At 41.8% G+C, this 22,495-nt stretch overlaps 1 protein-coding gene across 2 annotated transcripts in view; it reads left to right on the top strand.

Annotated features, from left to right (window-relative positions):
* Dnah3 (dynein axonemal heavy chain 3) overlaps positions 1–22,495 on the top strand; it is a 169,146-nt gene that overhangs the window by 39,534 nt on the left and 107,117 nt on the right. For both annotated transcript variants that reach the window (XM_029547398.1, XM_021201455.1), the window contains exons 20-28: positions 1,032–1,146; positions 3,696–3,812; positions 5,145–5,324; positions 6,683–6,819; positions 10,160–10,361; positions 11,367–11,459; positions 13,574–13,684; positions 17,735–17,849; positions 20,345–20,543. In XM_029547398.1, the coding sequence (XP_029403258.1) occupies positions 1,032–1,146; positions 3,696–3,812; positions 5,145–5,324; positions 6,683–6,819; positions 10,160–10,361; positions 11,367–11,459; positions 13,574–13,684; positions 17,735–17,849; positions 20,345–20,543 (1,269 nt within the window). The remainder of the gene's footprint in view (positions 1–1,031; positions 1,147–3,695; positions 3,813–5,144; positions 5,325–6,682; positions 6,820–10,159; positions 10,362–11,366; positions 11,460–13,573; positions 13,685–17,734; positions 17,850–20,344; positions 20,544–22,495) is intronic.

Below are 22,495 nucleotides of genomic sequence, written 5' to 3'. Positions count from 1 at the left end.
TTCTCCATACCTTCTCAGTGTAGCATTAATTCCTTCTCCATACCTTCTCAGTGTAGCATTAATTCCTTCTCCATACCTTCTCAGTGTGGCATTAATTCCTTCTCCATACCTTCTCAGTGTGGCATTAATTCCTTCTCCATACCTTCACAGTGTGGCATTAATTCCTTCTCCATACCTTCTCAGTGTGTAGCATTAATTCCTTCATCCTAGATACAGGACAGGAACCTTCTGAAAGACTATACTGAACTGCTATTAGATCAGTGAATTTCTTTATGGCCACCTCCCATGCAGGGTAGTAGAGAAAGGTACCTGGAGGAGGAAGAATTTGAATTTCTATGACTTGTTTCAGGAGAGGAAGCTGGGGAGTGGGAGGAGCTTAGAGAGAGCCTTAATTTCTGAATCTTCTTCTGGTACCTTCCCATCTCCATTCATTTAATGTCCTTGGCATGGCAAAGCCCCATGCTTTGGGCTACTGCTTTCTGAGCCTCACTGTCAGTCAGCCTGTGCTAATCTGTTAGAGCTATTATTACAAAGCACCACAGGCTGGGTGGCTTGAGCAACAGAAATGTATTTTCATAATTTTCGAAACTTATAGTCCAAAACCACGGGCTAGTCTCCTCTGGGGCCTCTCTTTTGCTGGACAGAGAGGATCTTTTTCTTATATCTTCACATGGTCTTCTATTTCTATGTGACTATCATAACCTCTTCTTACCCAAACACCAAGCCAATGCTGGATTAGGCTCATCCCTCATGACCTCATTTTAATACAATTACCTCATTAAACACCCTTCAACTATAGTTACATTTTGAGTGATTGGGGATTAGACATGAATTTTGGAAAAAAAAACATACTCAACTTATAGCAACCCCCAAAGACAACGGTACTCAGAGCAAGAAACACATTGGAAGTAGTTGAAACATTTTGGTGAAATTAAGGCTTTGGAACTCTCTTAAGACTAAGCTGAGCTCCTCCCTGGGTGTTTCCCCTGCCGCCTCCTGTGGCTCGTGCTGTTCATTTCTTCTCTCCGCAGGCTGGAGCCCATTGGGGCAGCTGCCAGCAAGGAGTATTCTCTGGAGAAAAACCTGGAGAAGATGAAGTCAGACTGGGTCAACATGTGCTTCAGTTTTGTGAAGTACAGGGACACGGTGAGTCCCTCCGGAAGGAACTCCCTAAAAGCAGTCCTGTGCGTTATGCCTTAGATTCAGACATGATTCACTCAGCATTGCAACAGACCTCGTGAAAGAATAACCCTCCACATCTGGATTGCCTCTGCCTGCCTATTCTGTACCCATCATCCTTGCTCTCACACTCCACTGAAGCTATGCATCTTGAAATCAAAAGGTCCTTTGACCTACTGCAAAGAAATGGAGCAAGTCTCCTAAAATAACCTGTCTCAAGAAGAACACAGGAGTGTGTAACTACACACATATATACAAACACATACACCCCACCTCAGGTCCTTCAGAAGCATATCTGAAGGTGACAACAGCATACTGTACTTACTAGATACTAAATACAAACATTCCTTTGGGTTCTCTTGAAACTGATTCATGGACACTAGAATGGAGCCTGAGGTTCTCCAGGTCTAGCAAGTGCCCAGACATACCAGTTTGAACTATTAAGGGTGTGGATTTCCTTATTTTTACAGTGTTTATTGATAGATAGCATATGAGTTTGCAACCCCAAAGTCTAGTTTGCTCTTGTGACAAAGTGTAAGGTAGATATGGGGACTGGTGCTCAGTAAATTTTGGAGGGTACAAGTAGATAGTCACTGCAGCCCATTGTCCCTTAGCCCAGTGTCTCAAATGCTAGCTGTGCAGCAGAATCATTTGGGAGGATTAAAAAAAAATCAATTGATTTTCCCCTGCTCTTCTATGCTCTGAGTGCCTGAGCGTCTGCACTTGCCCTTCTGGTTTTCTTTTCCATAGTACTGGAGACTGAGGTCAGGACCTTATTTATGTTAGGAAAGCTCTCTTAACACTTAGCCACATTTCTAGTGCTCCATTTTTCAAATATTCAGCGTAGAACCAGAACCCTCAAAATCTGAGCACTTCCTTTCCCTCTGAGCCATACACCATCCTCCTGCGACTTGACTTCTTTCTCCCTTTGATTTTGATGGTCTTGGTTTCACCCTTGAATAAGAATCATCCATGAGACAATCTGAGGCAGGAGAACGGGAGGCAAATGAGTTCATTACTGGGTCTCTCCCAACAAGGCCAGGTCTCATGGGTTCCATAAACTTGGAGCTGTGAGCTGTGTGTTCTTATTGGATCAGACACTGCTCTAGCGATTGCTGGGATGTGCTGAAGAGTTCAGCTATGGGCCTATGGGCAGGCCCACTATCCCTGACCCATCCTCTCTAAGTTTATGACTGCAGTAGCCATCAATAAGGAGCAATAGCAAAATGACCATCATGATGTCAGTCTATGAGAATAGCTTGTCTGTGTAGACACACTGAGAAAAGACAGAATATATTCCAAGCCATATTTAGTCCATATCTACATTTACATCATCCATATCTCATCTACATCTGTGTCTGCAGGCTTAAAGGAAGTGAATTCAGAGCAACAATGACCGGGTTTGCTGTGACAGACTATTAGCAGTATATCTGCCACAAACACTCAGGGGGAAAATGTCTTCCATAGGAGCTGGCTCTGGAGACACGGTGCCCTTATGTGCTAGCAAAATGGAACTCACCAAATGTATAAGACAGACATTTCCAAGCTGGGGTTCCATGTCTATGTACTTTTATTATGGGACCTTTACACACAGCAAAACAAGCAAACAGTGCTTTGCTTATGAAGGAATTACATGTAAATAACTTAAGTATGTCCTGTCTGTTAGCAGACATTTAAAAAGAACCCATGAGTTGAAATAAAAAATATTTTTTAAAGTTTATTAAAAAAAAATAACTACAAGAGCCTCTGTGAATCAGCTGTGCAATACAGGAGTCTAGGCCTTATCCGTTGAATTAGAAGCTGATGCTCCCTGAAAGAACCAGGAAAGCAAGAGCCCAGAGAGGCAGAAACACAGGGAAGAGGACAAAGGCTCCCCCAGCCCCAACAGACTCTAGGTACAGCTCTGGGTTAGGTTGATTTCTGCTAAGGAGTCAGACAATAAATTTTGTTTCTTTTGTTTTTATTTTATTTTATTTTGTTTACTAAGACAGGATCTTATGAAGTATTCCAGCCTGGTGTCAGACTCAGTGTGTCTTTTGCATCGGCCTTCTGAGTCCTGGGATAGCAGGCACGACCCACCACAATAAGTATTGTTAATAACCAATGTGAGGCAGGTGTACACTTGTGCTTCCAAGACTGAAGCAGGAACTTCTGTGTCGAGATCCTGTCTTTAAATAAACAAACAAACAAACAAATAAAATATTTTCTGGTAGATCCTGTCTATAAATAAATAGACAGAGAGACAGAGAGACAGAGAGACAGAGAGACAGAGAGACAGACAGACAGATAGATAGATAGATAGATAGATAGATAGATAGATAGATAGATAGATAGATAGATAGATAAAATATTTTCTGGTAAGAAAATCTCACATGAGACATAGATGCCTGTCTCCCTGGAGTGAGGGCTCTATACTGTAAGGGTTTCTAGAACCTTCTAGAATCAGCATGGATAATGGGATGGGAGAAGCAAGCAGGTCTCATGATTTTGACTTTGAGGGGCATCTTTATTTGCAGGATACCAGCATCTTGTGTGCAGTTGATGACATTCAATTAATACTCGACGATCATGTGATAAAGACCCAGACTATGTGTGGTTCTGTGTTCATCAAGCCAATAGAAGCAGAGTGTCGGGTAAGAAAATAGCTGTTGCAACCTTTAGGTCCCAGTTCCTAAAGAGGAGTGGGTCTAATTCAATGAAAACAAACTTCCCTTTCCATGAATGGATGGATGCAAGTCTGAGGGCAATAATGACGTAATCAAGCTCATGACCTGCCAAGCCTCTGCAGCAGCCTTCTGAAAGAGTAGACACGGCTTGAACCTGCCAAGCTGAAAGATACTTTACACGTACCTTAGAGTATCTAGATCTAGTGGCTTAGAGTATGGGCCACATGACTGTAGGAGTTTAGCCTCCGTTGTTCTTTGTAGAAGCAGAATAGGTCAGAGTAGGGAGTAACATCTTAGGGGTAGAGCACAAAAGAAAACAAGAAACTGGCGTTGGTCGCTTGGGTCCAGACCTCTGGGTTTGTATTCTTGTTCTGCCTGTACTGTTAGTTGTGTGAACTTAGGAGACTATTGGAACTATTGTGTTTACAGTAAACATGGGGTTTGTTAAAAACTTCATTTTATTGTGTGATATATATGGGGAGAGAGAGAGAGGGAGAGGAGAGGGAGAGGAGAAGGAGAGGAGAAGACAGGAGTGGGAGATGAGAGGAGAGGAGAGGAGGGGAGGGGAGGGGAGGGGAGGGGAGGGGAGGGGAGGGGAGGGGAGGGGAGGACAGGAGAGGGAGAGGACAGAAGAGGGAGAGGACAGGACAGGAGAGGAGAGGACAAGAGGGAGAGGGGAGGGGAGGGGAGGGGAGGGGAAGGGAGGGGAGGGGAGGGGAGGGGAGGGGAGGGGAAGGGAGGGGAGGGATGGGAAGAAAGAGATGTGGAACCTACAGGACAGTTTTGGGCACCAACAGTCTGACTGTTGCTTTTGGTTTTGAGACAAGAGCTCTCATTGGTCTGGAGCTTGCCAAATAGGTTGGGCTGATTGGCCAGTGAACCCCAGATATCTGCCTGTCTCCATTTCTTCAGCACTGGGATTCCAAGCATATGCCACCACACCCATTTCTCTGTTTTAGCTTTGTTTTAAAACCTGGGTTCTGTCATAGATTTGAGAACTTTATTAATATTGCTATCTCTCCAACCCACATAGATTTGTTAGTATCTCATAAGGTGGTTCACCTGACTATCATGTATCAAAAAAAAATAAGCTCTAGTATTGTTATCTGTCTAACTAAAATGTGAGCACACAAGGTAAAAGATTCTTTGTTTCATTATATCCATGTTTCCTGTACACTTCAGCGTTTGTTAAACGAGTGAATGGTTGAATGCATTCATCCATCACCTGTAAGCTCTTTCACTGGGGAATGCTGCAGACTGGCAGGTTACTAATTCAGATGTGGGATGCTAACTTCACAGAAATGGGAAGAAAAGCTAGTTCGGGTACAAGAAAATTTGGATGCCTGGTTAAAATGCCAAGTCACTTGGTTGTACCTGGAACCGATCTTCAGCTCGGAAGATATTATAGCCCAGATGCCAGAAGAGGGCAGGAAATTTGCCACCGTGGATACTTACTGGAAATCACTCATGGCCCAGGCGGTGAGTTCTGTTTCCTGTGTCTCACCAATGGGCTGTTACCATGCACTAGCAGATGCATTGTATCGACATCCCTTGAAACCAAGTAAATTGGATTTTTTTATTTGACATTTTATATCATTGTTTTAATTTATTAAAGCTTCAAATATGGAAATATGGGCTATGGAAAGGAGAACAGTTTTGAAATTTTACCTCCCTGGAGAAAGCTCTTAGCAGCTTACATCTTTTGCTCATTAGAAGACTTTGTTACAGTGGGAGGAAGTAACATTTTTATAGGTTGGGAATCCTTTTAGATTTCAAATAGTGATCTATATTGATGCTTGGTTATTTTAATGGGTTTTTGGTACCGATGATGACTCAGATGTGATCTTAGAAGTCAGAAAATACCTGAGAAGAACATGACTTTCACTTTCTTACAACTCACTGTTATGAGGAGCATGGGCTCAAGTAAACACAAGGTGTGGTACATGTTAACATGTTAACAGTGTGTAGACTATAAGGAGCAATGTGGTTGCCTGGGAGTGTCAAGAAGACCTCCAGAGCAGGTGATGTTAGAACCAAGTCTTGAAGGATACTTTTCATCATGTGTAAGGTGTCTCTCTCCTTTATCTTTTCCCTTTAATTGTAGTACATGATCAGAGAATTTATCTCAAAGGAGTATATCTGCTTGGCTTACCTGTGGTCTGGATTATAGGGGCAAGGTATGGGGAAGGGGTTATATGGCCCAGCCAGTGGAGCAGACTTCATGTTAGTTTACTTTCTTTGGTTGCATGTTATAAAAACCCATTAAGTTTAGGCTGAGCAAGACTATTGTATAGACTGCAAAGACAGAAGAGCCTCCAGGCCCCACCCCTGAAGGACCAATAGAGAGCCAAGCCAGCACCCACAAGCACTCTTTTTATACACTTGCCTGTTCTCCTCTTTCCATGTCCACTTGGGGCTTTCCCTGCAGAGTGGCCTGCTCTCCCACAGAATAGCTTGGCAAGAAGTAATCCTTACATGGCCCCAAAGCTCCTTGATCAAGGGTTCCTCACAGGCCAAAACAGAATATCATGGTCTGTATTTTAGACCCCCAAAATGTTCAGATGAAATTTATTCAGTTAGCTGGTGTTGCCCAACCTCTACCCAGCCAACCATGATTGAAGGAATGGAAGCATGTTCAGTGAGCAGTCACCCCGGTGGGACTAGAACATTAGGCAGTGGATGCCAGCGTCAGCAGCATCACCAGTTGGTCGGTTGGTCATGAAATCATTACCATGATCAATCTCAGAACTTTGAGTATACATAATGATTTTCGTGTGTGTGTGTGTGTGTGTGTGTGTGTGTGTGTGTGTGTGTGTTTGTATGTGTCTGTGATCTAGGTAAACGATACAAGGGTATTGGTGGCAGCTGACCAGCCAAGAATGACTGAGAAGCTTCAGGAAGCCAATGTTCTATTGGAAGACATCCAACGGGGGCTGAATGACTACCTGGAGAAGAAGAGGCTCTTTTTCCCCAGGTATCTAGGATGACTCTTTCATTTGAACTGACCCTCTGAGCTCATATATAGGTGGAGTTACATTTTTCATGTTAGATCTGGATTCTAACCCATTCCTGTTTCCCTGTTCCCTAGAGATGGCATCTAGGAATTAACATGCCTCCAGAGCCATCGCCTAGATGGACTCTGCCTGGGTTACATCTTCATTTAGCCAATTTCTACCTATTAATGAGGCATAGCAATCATAAGTAAGACCTGGTATCTAGAGAAAAAGAGATCTCCCTTGGGATCCAAGCTTTTCTACTTACTCATTTAAAGACCTTCAGCAACTTTGGGTTCTCCAGTCTGAAGCTGAGATATAATAATACTCACAGCTCCTAGTTCTTAGGTTTTCTGTGCAGATCAGTGGGCTACATGTAAAACAGAAATTTTTGAGAAACATCAGCTAATTTTTTGAACATTAACATTTATAGCTCCTGGTATAGTAATTTTACAAATATTTGGCTGTATTTTCCCTCAAATGTTAATGATCTACATAATAGTCAATGTGGGTTTAGAGGGCTACTGCTGAGGGAATCACTCCTAAACATCTGTCTGTGTCAAGTTCAACTCAATTGGGATGTAGGGTTTCATGCCTAAAATCTCATACTTGGGAGATGGAGGCAGGACAGACAAGAGTTCAATGTCATTCTCAGCTACAAAGGTGAAGGTCAATGAAGGCTACATGAGACTTTTTCTCAAAAGACAACATCATAAAAATATAGCGTGGCTTTATATGGAGCCAAAGTTAGTTCTCTACTTTCCACCAAGAAAAAAAAACAATGTATAGGTGGTGATGGTTTTTTTTTTGTGTTGTGGAAGAAATTCCTTTGGTCTCTGTTCAACACAGTGTTCTCTGATAGATTTTTTTCCTCAATGACCCAAATATTCTGTATTTGTTCTGTCTTATAAGGTACCATTAGCCACATATAGCCATTGAACGTTATTTTTATTTTTGTTTTATGTGCATGGGTGTTTTGTCTGCATGTATATATGTCTATGTACCACTTACATGTCTGGTGCCCAAGGAGGCCAGAAGAGGGTGTCGGGTCCTGGTACAATTGTGAACTTCCATATGGATGCAGGAAATTGAATACAGGTTCTTTGAGAGAACAGCCAGTGCCATTAACTGCGGAGCCATCTCTCTAGACTACCACATTTTAAAGAGTCTCAGAAAGCAAAGTATTAATTTATTTAATACTATTTTTAACATAAATAACCACTTGTGGCAATGGCTTCTGCATTGGACAACCTGAACAAAGGAACTGTAACTTGGAAGAACAATACTGATACAGGATTAAACTCTAGAGGCCTGAGGTTTGGGCTTTCATCAATATTTTTTAAGATTTTATTTTATTTATGTGTGTATATCTGTCATATTCAGGAGCATGCACATGAGTGCACATTTCCACACTGGCCAGAAGAGGGCACTAGATCCTTTAGAGGTGGAGTTACAGGGAGTTGTGAGCAGGCAAGTCCTCTACAAGAGTTCATGTTTAACCACTTAGTCACCTCTTCAGCCCCCTGGCCTTTAATTCTAGCATTTTGCTGCCATTCCTAGTAAGAACACTGATAATCAACACTAATACAGCGTTTGCACCTTGTGCCAGGAGACCATGATGAGTGCTTTATACTCAGGTAATCCTTAGAATAGTCCTGTAACATTGAGATCACTTGACTTTATAAGTAAGAAAACAAAGATCTCCCCTAAAGAGAGATAAAACAGATTGATGACCAAACTGCAGTTCAAACCTAAGGAGTCTGCATGTGATAATCAATTATTTAATCTCTTTGAGCTACTTTTCTACCTAAGTTAAATACGCATAACCACACAAATATCTCAAGGGCCTTTGCATTTTTGTAGACTAAAATCAAGCATTCTTATTGAATATTTTGATCCATTGGTGACAGTCACATAAATTAATTTTACCTTAAAAATACAGAATGCTAAATGATTATTACTCTGTCTTTGGGCCTTCCATATAATAGAGGTAACACAAACAAATAGAAATCATCCATTTGAATATTACTTAGGAATGGTAGGAACTAACATCTTTTTAGGTACTGATTATTTAGTCAGCCAAATACGCTCCACACTGTCTCAATACTGTCAATAGTGAATCAGTTTGTTTTGCTATGCAACAAACACTTCAAAACTTATAAGCATACAACAGCAATCTACTTAGCTTGCAATTGCATGGTATATGGCACATTGGGCTGCACCTAACTGAATGGTTCTACTGTCTGAAGCTTACTTAGTGTAACTACAATCAACTGCAGTTGATCCTAATCATTTGCTGGGTGTTTGGACTCCTGTTGGTAGGGCCCTGGGAAGGTTAGTTAAGCTTGTTCACATGGTCACTGGGTTCCTAAGAGCAGAAAGAGTGTCAATGACAAGGTTTCCTTGTGCCTAAGGCTTGAGACTTGCACATACCAATGTTCACTAGATTCTGCTAGCCAAAACAAGACACAGAAACAGCCTAGTGTTAAGAGATGTCAAAATCAATTGTTCCCCTTAGCTTGGGGTTGGCTCTATGGTCTTCAGCAAACACTGTGGACAATTTGTAATCCATATATTAAGACCATAATCCCATGGGCCCCTTCTTTATAGAATTTTAAGTCTTGGGTTCACAAAAAAAGAGGTTTATGCCTTGAACATTTCTGAAAGTTTGATTTTGTGTCTTTTGAGCCTGAGCAAGTGGGGAAGTGGCTACCACCTTCACTTAAAGACAGAAGAGGTCTCTGCCTGCACATGGGTTTATTACAAACACTCTATTTTTCTACGCAGTACTGGATTACATAAGGTCATTTTCATGCAAGTATATAATCTGCTTCACACATGTCTTTATTTCTACTTTTATTTTCTGACATATCTAGAGAAGAAGACCAGTTTCTCTTCTCTCATCCAGTGGTTCTTGACACTGCATGTTAGAGTCAACAGGGATTTAGGACATTACAGATTTCCCCAGACATTGCCAGATACCAGATACATGGAACTCTCTTGGTGTTGAAACCTTGGCAGTGAAGTTCATAGGAGCTCCTCAGGCAATCCTGAAATATATAAGCATTTCTGAGAACCAAACGATCATTCCAGTCCCCACAGCACTGAGTTCATACATACCCACTCCCAACCTTTCTCTCCCTCTCTGAGTTAAAATGATCTTCCCCTTTTGTGCACCAGGATGATGGAGAAGAGGAGCTAAGCCTAGAAAGAACTTGAGTAATCACATGGTGAGATCCACTGGCCAGAAGCATCCTCTTGTTGGAAATTCGAGTCCAGGGAAGAATGCCCTGTGACCATATTCTCTTTGCTTTGAAATAGGTTCTTTTTCCTGTCAAATGACGAGCTTCTGGAGATCTTGTCAGAGACAAAGGACCCACTCCGAGTACAGCCACACTTGAAGAAGTGCTTCGAAGGAATTGCCAAGCTGGAGTTTACAGACAATCTGGAAATCAAGGGCATGATCAGCTCAGAAAAAGAAACTGTCCCATTCATACAGACAATCTACCCAGTGAAAGCCAAGGTAATCTCCCTGTATGGTTTCTCCACAGCGGAGCAAAATGGAGGGGTTCCCTGGGTCAAGCTTTTGGGCTCTAGTTTGGAGTGTGGAACATTTGAGTTTTGTAACTTAATAACTAAGTGATTTTGAAAAGTTACTCCATCTTCTGGGCCTCGGTTACCCATTTCTAAGATGAGTACTATACTGGAGGCCATGGGACAACTAAAACTTGTGAGAAGGGCTGGCACAAAGTCGATTCGGTAGCAGGAATCATATTGCAGGTTACCTGGTGACACTTTCAAAACCCAGGTAAACAATGACTCAGTCAGACAACAGAACCAATGAGAAATATTCAACACCTACCCTAGCTTTTCATATGTACATGCTTTCAGGGTGGGGGCAGGGTGGTAGTGTTCTCATTTAATAGTCCAAGCTAGCCTTGAGTTTGATATCCTCTTGCTTCAGCTTCCTGGGTGCTGAGATTACAGTGGATGTCATGACTCTAAGTCATAAATCCTTCCCATGGAACAGAGTAGTACCTAAGAAGGTGTACTGCTCTTGAAGATGACCCAAGTTCAGTTCCTAGAATCCCTGTTGATAAACTTAAAACTGCCTCTTTCTCCATTCCCAAGAATGTTATGCCTCTGGTCTCTACAAGCATCTGCAGTCACATGTACATACCTATACACAGACATATATGTAAACATGTAAGTTCTAAAATACATCAATTAAAAGGGGAAGTTTATTTTATTAATTGGAATAGGGATTTCATTTGCCCCATGAGAAGCTGTTGGCTTGAGGAGATGCCATGAAGGAAATGGGAGTTAAATGTTTCTAGAGGAGACACATACTTCTTAGACAGCTGTAAGTAAGCATAAAGCAATCAGCGAAAGAACACTGGCTTGAAGACCAAGCAATCCCTTTATCCTGCACTAGCCTTTTCCAGAGAGAGATTGGGGCTGCTCCTATAGTCTTCGCCTAGCTTTGATTGGCAGTTGCTGCCTCTCACCATTTGTACTTCCCCCACAGGGCATGGTGGAGAAGTGGCTGCAGCAGGTGGAGCAGGTGATGCTGGCCAGCATGCGGCAAGTTATTGAAAATGGTATTGAAGCTTATGTCCAGGTAAAAAAGGAATTAACAGACTGTGCCAGGGCATTGGGGCTAGAAAAGAAGCTTTGGGGAAATACATTGGATGAGTCCACTCAACTGGACCTTTTGTCTACTGCTGAAACCGACCTCTCTGAGGCCCTGGGTCCTTCTCTCTGGAAATCTTGGAGAAGTGAACAGTTTTCTGATGAAGTTTGCTGGTAGACACAGGTGATAGAAGAGAAAAGTTAGCTGGAGCCTTTTTGATTATGGGAGTGAATGGGGGTGGGATTTACTTCTTGTCACATGGAACAGATGGCTCAAGGTCAATTTAGTACCCCTTTCAGGTACAGATTCACTTAGATCACCAGTGAATGGCACTCTAAGAGCCCAAAGACTTTATGGGAATAAGCATGATACAAAGCCAAAGGGAAAAATGACCTGTTGTGACAAATCTTTAGCAGAGAACCCCCAGCTAGGCTCATCCTGACAGTGTCTGAGTTTTCTCCTGTCTTTAAGTGTGTGTCTTATTTCCAGGCCCTACCCAATTGTAAGGCCCCTTCTGTCAAACAGACATGTTCAACTAATGCCTTACCCAAAGGTTCTCAGACCAACCCTGTTGTCCCCCATGGTAGGTTTCAAATTATACATAAATTCCATTTTGTATATCAAATTCTGAATTACAGAGTAAGAGCTACCAGTGTGAAGTTAACCATCATGAGTCTGTAATTTTTTTGATAAAACCAAGTGAACTCTTCCACCTGCAGGCCACACTCTGACTTAAGTATCTAACGCTACCTTTGTAGTACAAAGGCAGAGTAGACAATATATAAATGAGAAGCATCATTGTGTTCTAATTCTGTTCTGATAAGACTATTTACATCTTAAGCAGACTTGATCCACAAGATCTCATGGAGTCCAAAATGGCCTCAAACTCACTATGGAGCCAAGGACATCCTTGAACTTCTGATCCTCCTACTTCCAACTCCCAAGTGCTGGGATTACAGGCTTGCTCCACCATGTCTAGTATTTGTGATAATGGGACTGCACCCTAATCTTGAGTTTTAGAAACAAGAGTTAGGGGAAGAGGACTTGGCTAAGAAAACCATGTTATAGCAACACAATATTATCGTCATTATTTTTAATAATGTGAGTACTATCTGTAGATGACTATCTTAGTTAGAGTTTTACTGCTGTGAACAGGCACCATGACTAAGGCAAGTCTTATAAAAACAACATTTAATTGGGGCTGGCTTACAGGTTCAGAGGTTCAGTCCATTCACACCGAGTCCAACAAGGCCACACCTCTAAATGGTGCCACTCACTGGCCCAAGAATATACAAACCATCACATTCCACTCCCTGGCCACCATAGACTTGTCAAACACATGAGTCTATGGAGGGCCATACTTAAACATCACCAAAATACCACAAAAACAGTCTTTATGCTACATTCTGAAATTCTTCTCCTTTGAAATCTCTTGGGCCAGGTCAACAAAGTTCAAGTTACTCTCAGCAACAAAGTCTTCCATATTCCTACTAGGGTGACCCATTAAGCCCCATTTAAATCATTCCACTGCTTTCCAAATCCAAAGTCCCCAAATCCACATTCTTCCAAATAAAAGCATGGTCAGGCCTATCACAGCAATACCCCACTCCTGGTACCAACTTCTGTCATAGGGTTTTACTACTGTGAACAGACACCATGACCAAGGCAAGTCTTATAAAAACAACATTTAATTGGGGCTGGCTTATAGGTTCAGAGGTTCAGTCCATTCAGTCCATATATTCAGTCCATAATATATAAAAATATATATTAAAATCAGTCTTGAAACTATGAAATCATGCAGAGTTGGGATTGTTTTGTTTTGGTTTTTTTTTTTTTTTTTTTTTTGCACAAATTTGAGTGGCAAAGACATAAATCAGTAATCCCAAGCCTGGCAGTTTGGTGGCACACTCCTTTAATCCCAGTATTCTGGAAACAAAGGCCAGTCTGGTCTACAGAGTAACTTTGAGGACAACAGAAGATAATTCTGGTTTTACTGTCTGGATGAGACGTGTGTGTGGTGGGAAGGGTGCTACTTGTAGAAAGTCAGTTTAAACCACACATAAAGAACTGATTCTATGGTAATCCCCATTGCTCTTTCCCAGGTCCCTCGTAAAGCCTGGGTCTTGGAGTGGCCAGGCCAGGTAGTTATCTGTGTCTCCTCCATCTTTTGGACCAGGGAAGTGTCTGAAGCCCTAGTTGAAGATACCCTTACAGTAAGTGAGCACACCTTAAAGCTACCAGAGAGGAGCCAACATGAACTAGGTTAGAGTAACCATTTGGGTCATTTAGAATAGGAACCATAGATGCCAGAGTTCCGATGGAGACAGTGAAGTGGGAAATCTAGATTTGGGGATCTCCTGGGAGCCTACAGTGCTAACCTTATGGTTTTTCCTATATAGAAATTCTGAACTACAAGATGCTAAGTTTTTTTAGCTTTTGTTTCCAGGGGCTGCCTAACAATCTTTCCAACAGTTCTTCTCCCAGGGCTAGAAGGTCACTGTTTGCCTCTCTTTACATGCTACTTCTTCCTTCTCAGTGACCCTCAGTCCCAAACAAGTCCATGCCCAGGTCTCACTCCTGCTTTCTCTGTGAGACCTGGTGCAATCCCATGACTGCATAGCCTCAGATCCAAACATGCATTTCTAGTTGATACCGGTGCTTTAGAGTTTTCTTGTTGGTTAGGTGACCATGAGCATTTACCAACCCAAGTGTCAGTCATCTTCTCTGTAAAATGCAAGGGATTATCACATTGCAAACAGATGCTAGTGAATCCGTCAGTGCTTAGATGTTAGGCTGTGACCTCAATAAGGAAGACATAACATGCTTGTTCTGTTGGGTTATAGCTCCAAGACTTAATCCAATTCCTAGCATGCATAGGTGCTCAGTAAATATATGTTCAATGAATGAATAGCAACTCCACTTATAACCATAGATAATTTCCCATGATTACCTCACCAGACCCCTGATATTTGCCTATGGAATCCTGACTGTGGACCAAAATATATCTTAATTTACTATGCTTTGCATAGATAATCAAAATTAAAAGATTGGTACCTAGCAAAAGTTAAAATTTATGGAAATCAATGTGATAATGTGACTGGTGCCTAACACATGGGTTGCAAGCTTCATTCATAACATAATTCCAAACTTCAGAAATAGAAAATGTCTGATTTTTGTAACTGCATGTCTATGTTCCAGTTTTTTTGACCTATAGATAGGAAACAGAGAGGAAGTTTTTCATTACACACACACACACACACACACACACACACACATGCACACACACATCTACATAGTCTTCTATAGGAATCTGATGCTGTAACCATCATAAAATATACACTCCATTTCTCTATTCATTCGCTCATGTCTGTCTATCCATCTATTCATTCAGCTATCTGCTTATACATCATCCATCCACCCACCCACTTACTCACCTACCTATCTTTCTATTCATCTGTATCTATCTATCTATCTATCTATCTATCTATCTATCTATCTATCTATCTATCTATCTATCTATCTACCTACCTATCTATTCATCTGTCTATTCACCCATCTATCTATCTATCTATCTATCTATCTATCTATCTATCTATCTATCTATCTATCTATCTATCTACCTGTCTATCCATCTATCTATACCCTCATACATCTACCCACATAATATCCATTATTTCAGCTATTGATTCCTCATTCCCTTCACCCATCTGTCCATATATCCATTTATTCATTTAATAAATATTGGTCTGGTATTTGCTTTGTGCTTAGATTGCTACTAGACAAAAGTAACTAGAGATAAATAATATAATCATACTGCCACTGTTTCCATGGATTTATGATCAGTTGATTAAGGGGGTTAAATGGGCACTGGTTGGGCTGGAGAGATGGCTCAGAGGTTAAGAGTACTGACTGCTCTTCCAGAGATCCTGAGTTCAATTCCAAGCAACCACATAGTGGCTCACAACCATCTATAATGGGCTCCATGCCCTCTTCTGGTGTGTCTGAAGAGAGCAACAGTGTACACACACACATAAATTAAATAAATAAATCTTTAAGAAGAGAGGGCCAGTGGCATAGAGCTATGATAAAGAAGGAACAGAGATGCAAGAGGTGTAGGAGGAGAGAGGAAATCAGGGAGGGGCTAGTATTGGGATGATTCCCCATAAAATCATTGTCTCAAAGGGATCTGAACTATGAGTGACATCTGGTCAAGTAGGAAATACAAGGGATATTGTTCCAGAGAGAGGAATTAGAATGTGCAAAACTCTAAAGATGAAAAACACAGTAGACTGTGGCATAGTTTGGTAGTAGTGCATTTTCCTGGCATACACAAAGCTAGGGCTCCATCCCCAGCCCTGGAAAGAGGAAGGAAAGGCATGGTGCATTGCAGCAGCCTTTTAAAACATTGCTTTAATATTCCCAATATCATTCCACACAAAAGCAATAGAAATTCAAGTTTTGACAGGTTTATGTGAACAGGAAATCTGTATACATCACCACTTACAGTATTACACGAAAAATTAACTGATTGTTTTTGTCTTCTTTTCCAAATCCTTCCACTGCCTCAACTCACATAACATTATAGATTACAATCCTATCTTGTGTTATGTACAAGTTCCAAATTGAAACTATATAGTTTACACAAAATCCATTAATATAACCCTTCAGTTTAACATGTGGGAACATAATTACTTGGCATATTGATAAAAGGCCTGAAAATAAGTTGCAACACCACCATCAGCACTAAGCCTGTGAATGCTTTGTCTCTTGTATCTGTAAAGAAGGCTGAGTCTGCTTGAATCCATAACTAACCTGACTGACAAGAAGTGAGGAGTCTCAGATCCTTGACATGTATCTGCAGCCTGGCTGGAGAACAGCCGTGGGGTGAGGAGGGGAGTTTTGGAGCACTGTGGAAGCGTCTCCACAGCATCAGACAGCAGTTCATGGCCAATGACGGCATTAGGAATGTCTGCGTTTCTGCATGCTGGGCATGCTATTGCTAACAATAGTATCACTATTCACTGGAAGCCTTACTCAGACATTGTGCCCATGCTTCTCAAACGCTATCTTGACCCTCAGGAGAGCCAATCTGTAACAATACAGATTTCACACACTCAGAGGACCTCACAGGCTCAAAAGCACAGTGCTAGAAGTGGAAATGATGAAATCTGAAATCAGGTGGTTTCCCATTTTTTTTTTAATTTCTTTTTTAAGATGCATTTTTTTACTTTATAGCCTCTTCATTTTTTTTTTTTTTTTTTTTTTGGTATTTTGAGACAGGGTTTCTCTGTATAGTCCTGGCTGTCCTGGAACTCACTCTGTAGACCAGGCTGGCCTCGAACTCAGAAATCCGCCTACCTCTGCCTCCCGAGTGCTGGGATTAAAGGCGTGTGCCACCACGCCCGGTGCCTCTTCATGTTTGAAATATCGTATTTATATATGTTGCAAAATAATATGAAGAATTCTCATATACTCTTCATCTAGATTTCCTCAGATATGACCATAAGGGATAACCAAATTATAATTATCGACATTGATATATTAATGTCTATAGACCTTTTAACTTTGCCAGTTTAATCAGTTACCCTATTAAATGCCTAGCTTTGTCCTAGGCTTAGACTCTGCCCAAGGTCAGGACTGTGTCTAGGTTTACATGCTTCATTTTGTTTTTTCCTCCTCCCTCTCCCCCTCCCTCCTCCTCTTCATCTTATTTTAACTGAGATAATGTCTTCCTGTGTAGCCCAGGCTGTTCCCCTCCTGCCTCAGTTACCCAGATACTGTGACTCATAGGTCAAGACCAGCATGTTCTGTTCCCTGTATCTCATTTGATCTGACACGGGATAATAGTAAAACTCAGCCATTTCAACACATAGTTCTGTGTTTTGACAAGTATATGCAATCATATAAACACAGTTGTGTACAAGATGAAGAACAGCTCTTCATCGCCCCAAATGCCTTTCATCCCTCACAGTTAGTTCTTCTTTACTCCAAGCATCTGCAAGTGTACATTCTGGCCTCTATATTTCTGCCTTTCCCACAATGTTATAAAAATAAAACAGAAGAGGTAGTGTGGCCTCTTTTAATTAGCACAAGATTCATTTTGAGGCTCAAGTATAGGATGAAGAAAAGGATGGTTTGAGGAATGACATCCAGATCTGGCTTGGACCACTGGAGGGCATATGATGTCAACCCTCAAGACCGGCATTGGCATTGCTGGAGGAGAATCCACTTTGACTGAATGTTTCTTCCTGTGTCCCTACCAGGACTTTCTGAAAAAAAGCAATGACCAGATCGCACAGATTGTTGAGCTGGTTCGAGGGAAACTGAGCAGTGGGGCGAGGCTCACTCTCGGAGCCCTCACTGTCATCGATGTCCATGGTAAGAATGCAGACTCTTAGCATTGCTCAGTCCAGGAATGGTGGCTGTCTGGGCATGTCTCTTGATTCTCCTAAATAGGATGACTCAGGGCTCCCCAGTCCATCTGAGATAAGGAGAGTACTGAGAAGAACCCAGTGCCAAAGCCTCTCCCATCACAGTCATGCACTAAGCAGGACTCTCATCTCTGAGAGGCACCAGGTTGGGGAATGACTTCCTTTGGTTAAACACAGCTCCTGATGCTGAATATTCACCAGATGCTGAGCTGTGCACTAAGTGTTTATATGTTTTCATTCTCATAAACATTTCCTAGGTTAAGAACCAGTTGTTAGGAGATACTGCATTTGGAAGTGGCAAAGGTTTCTCCCTCTGCTTCCATGCTCAAAGGCCTGGAAATTGGTGGTGGTGCAGGGGGAGGTGGTGAGAGTCTATGCTTTTCTGCTCTTCTTTAAACAAAAAGAAAACAGAAGAGGAAGATGAGGAGGAAGTGGGGTCTTTATGTAAAATAAACCACCTCCACACCCTGACTCTATCATCACCAAGGAAACTAGGGATGGACCAGGCTGGTTGCCTAGGAACAAGGTCTTTCTTTCCCGTATAACAGCTAACTAATTTGTCATAGTATCTATTCCCTTGGGACTAGTGCTCATTTCAGCCTGATTTCAGGCAGAGCGATGCCTATAAAGTCAGAGAAAGAGGAGGGAGAATCTGTTCTTCACACATGGCCAAATACCCACCTGGTAGAAGTAAGGAAGGCAGACATGATTATAACCCAGCATCTCCTTGAGTGGTTAGATTCACAAACGTGTATGTATTTACATACATGTAAACAACATAACAAAAAACATAAACATGCATTTGCACACACACTGCAGAGTAAAGGCAACTCCAAGCTGGTCCCTCATGCAGACCAGCTCAGAGATCTCAACTGTCATCCCATTAGCATATAAAAGCCAGTTAGTGATTTCTATAAGCCTGTAGCTACTCTTTGACTTCAGGGATCATCACTGTGAGTAAGTTAGCCTTGAAATCCTATAAGAGGGAGAAAGAGGCCTAGAAATATATTACCTATTTGGTCCCTAGGACTGGAAGAAAAGACACTAACCACGAATTCATTTGATACTTTCCCATGCCTTCTCAGGTTAAGATGATATCATTGTCCTAGGGTGTCCTAGAAGCCTGGATGAGGCCCCAAAGATAATACTGGAGATGTGTGAGCATTCAGGGCCTCTGGGTCTGTCCCACCCTTACCTCCATGAGCTTCAGAATAGTTACATTAAGTCACATTTATATAATATTTTTATATGTTGGCAGTTGGCTCAGGTGCTGACCCTCTCTCACACTTACTGTTTGTCTAAACACTCAGTTACATTTAGTCCTGGGCTTAGTTAAGGTTTCATTGCTGTGACGAGACCAACCATTAAAAAGGACGATTATTTAATTGGGGCTGTAGTTTCAGAGGTTCAGTCCATTAACATCATGGTGGGAAGCATGGCATTGTGCAGGCAGACATGATGCTGGAGGACCGGAGAGTTCTGTATCTTGATCTGAAGGCAGGCAGAAGGAGACTGTCTTCTACAGGCAGCCAGCAGGAGGGTCTCTTTCTACAGAGCATGGAGACCTCAAAGCCCCACCTCCACAGTGACACTCCTTCTTTGACAAAGCCACACCTCCTTCAATAATGCCACACCTCCTAATAGTGCTACTTCCCATGGGCCAAGCATATTCAAACCACCACAGTCCTCATAACCATTACAGGTAACATAAGATACTATATCGTACAGATTGTCTGAGCAAGACACAGGGAAACTGAGCAATTTTTAAAAAAGCAGTATTTGAACCTAGGTGTATCAGTTATTTTTCTCACTGCTACAACACAATACCTGGCCAAAGAACTGAAGAGAGGAAGTGTTTATTCTGGCAGTTTGAGAGTTCAGACTTCCGTGGTGGGGAACATACAGCAGCAGGAATGTGTAGCATCTGGCCACACTACCTCCACATCCAAGAAGCAGAGAGCAGCAAACACTGGTGCTGAGCTAGAGTTCTCCTTTTTAAAAAACTCAGTCCAGGAGAGGACCCATTCTAGGGAATGGTGCCATTCATATTTAGAGTGGGTCTTCCCACATTAGTTAACCTAACCTAGGTAATCTTTTTAGACATACCCAGAAACTTGGTAATTCTTGACCCAGTCAGGTTAACAGTTGGTATTAACCACTATACCAGGCAATCTGATTTCAGAATGTATACATGCAGTACCTTTTACACCCTGAGAGAAGGCAGCTCAGCCTTTCTTGGGAGGAAAAATATAAAAGTCTAGCTTGTAAGAGCTCCTACAACATGCAGGCTGAAAGTAGGCCAGAAAGATGTTGGAACCTGAAATAGTGTGGAGACTGGGGACCTTAATAGCATCTTCCTTTAACTGAGGAGTCTATGCAGACAAATAATTCTGATGACTCCCTGTGTGTGGATGTGTGTGTATCTGCATGGTGTCCCATTAGCTCGTGATGTGGTGGCCAAACTGAAGCATGATCATATCAACAGTCTAAACGACTTCCAGTGGATTTCACAGCTACGATACTATTGGACAGAGAACAACGTTCATGTGCAAATGATAACCACAGAAGCCTTGTATGGCTATGAGTACCTGGGAAACTCTCCCCGGCTAGTGATCACTCCTCTCACAGACCGCTGCTACAGGTAAACTTTGGAGCCCCAAGCAAAACGGACAAGGAGAGCATTCGGGAAGGAAAAGCACTGGGCAGGAAGGTCATGGGATCTTGGGTTCCTTACTCTCTATGTTTCAAACTCACAGTTCAGAAGTCTGTTCTTAGCCATTAGCACTAACTACAAATGGGTATAGAATTGGCTGGAAATGGCAACCCATTGGAAATCCCAGTATGGACTAATGTATTGGAACCGGTTAGCAGAACACTGGTGTGTGAGTGAGATAGTCACGTGGTGCTTAAGTCAGCAATAACAAAACTCAAGGTGGTACCAGGAGAGTCCATGGCCATAGGATAGACCACAGAGGTCAAGACACTGACAAGCAAGGCTGGGGATGTGGCTATGAGGGAGAGAGTTTGACTAGCAAGCAGGCTAGGCCTGGAGTTCCATTCCCAGCACTGCAAGAAAATAAAACCAATAACCCCAGTGTCTTAGTCAGTGTTTCTATTCCTGCACAAACATCATGACCAAGAAGCAAGGTGGGGAGGAAAGGGTTTATTCAGCTTACATTTCCACATTGCTGTTCATCACTGAAAGAAGTCAGGACTGGAACTCAAGCAGGTCAGGGAGCAGTAGCTGATGCAGAGGCCATAGAGGGATGTTCTTTACTGGCTTGCTTGCTCTGGCTTGCTCAGCCTACTCTCTTATAGAACCCAAGACTACCAGCCCAGAGGTGGTCCCACCCACAAGGTGATCTCCCCTCTTGATTACTAATTGAGAAAATGCCTTACAGCTGGATCTTGTGGAGACATTTCCCCAACTGAAGCTCCTTTCTCTGTGATAACTCCAGCTGTGTCAAGTTGACACAAAACTAGCCAGTACACCCAGTCTAACAGAGACAAGTGGATACTCTTAGCCAGTGCTTGGCCACTTTCCTTTCAATTCCTAGTATTAGGTCCTGTGTTTTGTTAACTTTCCAAGGTTGTTAATGCTTGGATTTTTCTTTGCTTTTGTAATTTTCCTTATAGTACAGATTACACACTATTACTTCAAAGTATTATTCTTTAAGATTCTTTAAAAATTTTCAATCATGGGTTTTCTTTTGATTAGCATATATTAATTATAGAATACAATAGGTTTTGTTATATTTTCATATAAGAATATACTATGTTTATGAACACCTTGTCTTGTCGCTCCAACAACCTCTTCTGAGCCCTCTCTTCCTAAGTAGTCCCTTTTCTACTTAAATGTCTAAATTCCACACACAGGAGAAAACATGGTATTTGTTTTCTATGAATTGGTTTACATTGTATAACATGATAGTTTCCAGTTCCTTTCATTTTCCTACCAATAACAAAACTTCGTTCTTACTTATGGCCAAATAAAATTCTGTTTTGTTATATATACCACATATTCTTTATCTACTCATCTACTGGTGGACACCAAGGCTGATTTCTAACTATGTTCTATAAATAGTATCATGGTAATCACGTATGTGCAAATATCTCTGAGGTGCATTGGCTTCAGTTCCTTCAAGTGTATGCCCAGAAATTCTGTAACTCAATCAAGCAGTAATTTCTTTCAGTTTTTTGAGGAACATCTATACTAATTTCCAGAGTGGCTACACTGATTTAATATTTCCTACCAATATTGTACAAATGCTAAATTCCCCTATCCTTCCACGTTAGTCCCTGGTAGCATGTGTTGTTTGTGTTTCTTGATAACAGCCATTTTGATTTGAGTGAATCCAGCATAGTTTCCATGTGGACTTCCTTGATGACTTAAGGCACTTACCCTGCCCCACCTCCTTTTATACTTGTACCTATTTTTGAGAACTGAGTACTGTCCATTCATTTGCCGATTTATTATCAATCCCCTGTTTTCTGTGATTTGTTATTTAATTCATCACTCACTCATCTGCTTATCATCCAGCAATTTCCTTTTGGAGATTCATTCTATTGCACAGCCTTTAGATCTTCAACATA

This window comes from Mus pahari, chromosome 1 (genome assembly GCF_900095145.1).
Source record: "Mus pahari chromosome 1, PAHARI_EIJ_v1.1, whole genome shotgun sequence".
In the NCBI taxonomy this organism is placed as follows: Eukaryota; Metazoa; Chordata; class Mammalia; order Rodentia; family Muridae; genus Mus; species Mus pahari.
This window is presented reverse-complemented; position numbering and strand designations above follow the sequence as displayed.